Raw genomic sequence first — 1,995 nt, 5'->3', positions numbered from 1 at the left:
GGAGCATGCTATGGTAGGCTACACTGCAGGCAAGGGGTGTGGGGAAAAAGGAAACACAACAGTGTCTTGATCATTCATTATGTCTCTATTTGAGCACCGTATTTTTCACTAATTGTAGGAAATAGGTCAAAGCATTAGCCTGAGGGCTGTGTCTTAGGTTGCATGTCTTCCATAGAGCCCCTGTAATGCCAGTATTCTCTATATATTTAAAACCTTCTTGACCGTGCCTATGCTTTGGAGGGAGAAGTGTCATCCACTAGTGATATGTATGGTCCCTTTCCTCTTCTCATTTCCTTGACCTCTTTGAATAAGACACAAGAGCTTCCTATCTGTAGACCCTCAGGGATGTACCATACCCCCAGACAAAAAAATAAAATAAGTGAAATGAATCAGGAAGTTGAGCTGAAGGTTCTTTATTAGGCAGAAACCATACCCTTGATGGTGGACATTATTTCCCCCAGTTCAGAAGATAGAATTTAGGGAAACAGGGTCTTCCAGTGGTCAGCAGGAAACAGGCCAGGATCTCAATGGTATTTGTGAGCCAGGGCATTGGCCACACCAGCCACCACCTTCTGATAGGCAGCCTGAACCTGAGGGGTGAATTCTTTGCCAAAGTGGTGAGCCAGCACACACACCAGCACGTTGCCCAGGAGCTGTGGGGAAGACAGAGATAGATATGTATACATGATTAAGACAGAAATCAAGCTGGGCTTCTGAGAAACTGAGCCAGCAATCATTTATTTTTTTCTGCCCACACTCCAGCCCAAACTGATCTTCAGGTTATCTCCATCAGCATAAATGAGTAAATATATATGTATGTATACTGTATATTTTTATTATATCTATATGTATATATATATATATACTTAATTCATTAGTATGATGCTGGGCTGTCTTTTAGTAACTACTACTTCTGGTCTAGCATCCTCAGATATTTCTTTTCCTTTCCTTTCCTTTCCTTTCCATTGAGTCTTGACTATAAAAATGCAATTTTTCTTTTTTTAATTTGAATTCAGTTAGCCAACATATAATACATCATTAGTTTTTGATGTAATTTTCAATGATTCATGAGTTGCATATAACACCCTATGCTCATCACATCACATGCCCAATTATTCTATAATTTTGAGATGATTTGTAGTCTCTGGAGTGACAACTCTTTGAGGAGCCCTTATAATCTCCATATGGAGAGACAGAAAGACTTTTCCAAGTGCAGAAGGAGAAGATGAGAGCTAGTGTGCATAATTTGGGTATCGAGTGGAGGAAAAAGTTGGGGGCGGGAAGAGAGGGGCAAAAGATAAGTAATTAAGTGAAGAGCTTGATGAAAAAAAAGAGGTTGTGAGAAAGGAAACAATATGGAATACTGAAAGAAAACATATGAAATTATGTAAATTTTGAAAAGCATTCAATGATGGTATATACTAAAGTAAAAAGGAAGGTGGGGGGAGAACAGGTAGGGAAAAGAATCAGAGTGAAAGACTAGAAAGTGAAAAGAAAAAAACGGAGCATATCCCAGACTCACCTTGAAGTTCTCAGGATCCACATGCAGCTGGTCACAGTGCAGCTCACTGAGCTTAGCAAAGGTGCCCTTGAGGTTGTCCAGATTCTTCAGGCCATCACTAAAGGAATTCAGCACCTTCTTGCCATGGGCCTTGACCTTGGGGTTGCTCATAATAGCATTAGGAGAGGACAGGTCCCCAAAGGAGTCAAAGAACCTCTGAGTCCAGGGGTAGACAACCAGCAGCCTGAGGGGTGAAAACAGCACAGAGGACAGGGGAGTCGGAGCCTGTCAGAAACCCAGGGGACTGAGCCATTTCCACCTGCCCAGCTTCCATTCACTCTCCGTAAGCCTGCCTTGCCACCTGGATACCAACCTGCCCAGGGCCTCACCACCAACTTCATCCACGTTCACCTTGCCCCACAGGGCGGTGACGGCAGACTTCTCCTCAGCAGTCAGATGCACCATGGTGTCTGTTTGTGGTCGCTAGTGAACAC

At 43.1% G+C, this 1,995-nt stretch overlaps 1 protein-coding gene across 1 annotated transcript; it reads right to left on the bottom strand.

The window, feature by feature from the left end:
• Positions 1-397: 397 nt before the first annotated feature.
• LOC102728820 (hemoglobin subunit beta) lies at positions 398-1,995 on the bottom strand. Its single transcript, XM_081810338.1, has 3 exons — positions 1,875-1,995; positions 1,523-1,745; positions 398-653 (listed from the first exon to the last, which is right to left on the bottom strand). The coding sequence occupies exons 1-3, from the start codon at positions 1,964-1,966 to the stop codon at positions 525-527; spliced, it is 444 nt and encodes a 147-aa protein (XP_081666464.1). The 5' UTR covers positions 1,967-1,995; the 3' UTR covers positions 398-524.

The sequence above is a fragment of the Leptonychotes weddellii genome, unplaced genomic scaffold, assembly GCF_054177405.1.
Source record: "Leptonychotes weddellii isolate Sample4059 unplaced genomic scaffold, ASM5417740v2 HiC_scaffold_23004, whole genome shotgun sequence".
Lineage (NCBI taxonomy): Eukaryota > Metazoa > Chordata > Mammalia > Carnivora > Phocidae > Leptonychotes > Leptonychotes weddellii.
The sequence above is the reverse complement of the archived record's forward strand: the minus strand, read 5'-3'. Positions and strand labels throughout refer to the sequence as shown.

Coding starts and splice junctions, on each gene's coding strand:
- LOC102728820 (XM_081810338.1), bottom strand. CDS start 1,966: ATGGTGCATCTGACTGCTGAGGAGAAGTCTGCCGTCACCGCCCTGTGG. Junction 1,746..1,874: donor GGTGGTGAGGCCCTGGGCAG/GTTGGTATCCAG, acceptor TTCACCCCTCAG/GCTGCTGGTTGTCTACCCCT. Junction 654..1,522: donor TGGATCCTGAGAACTTCAAG/GTGAGTCTGGGA, acceptor TCTTCCCCACAG/CTCCTGGGCAACGTGCTGGT.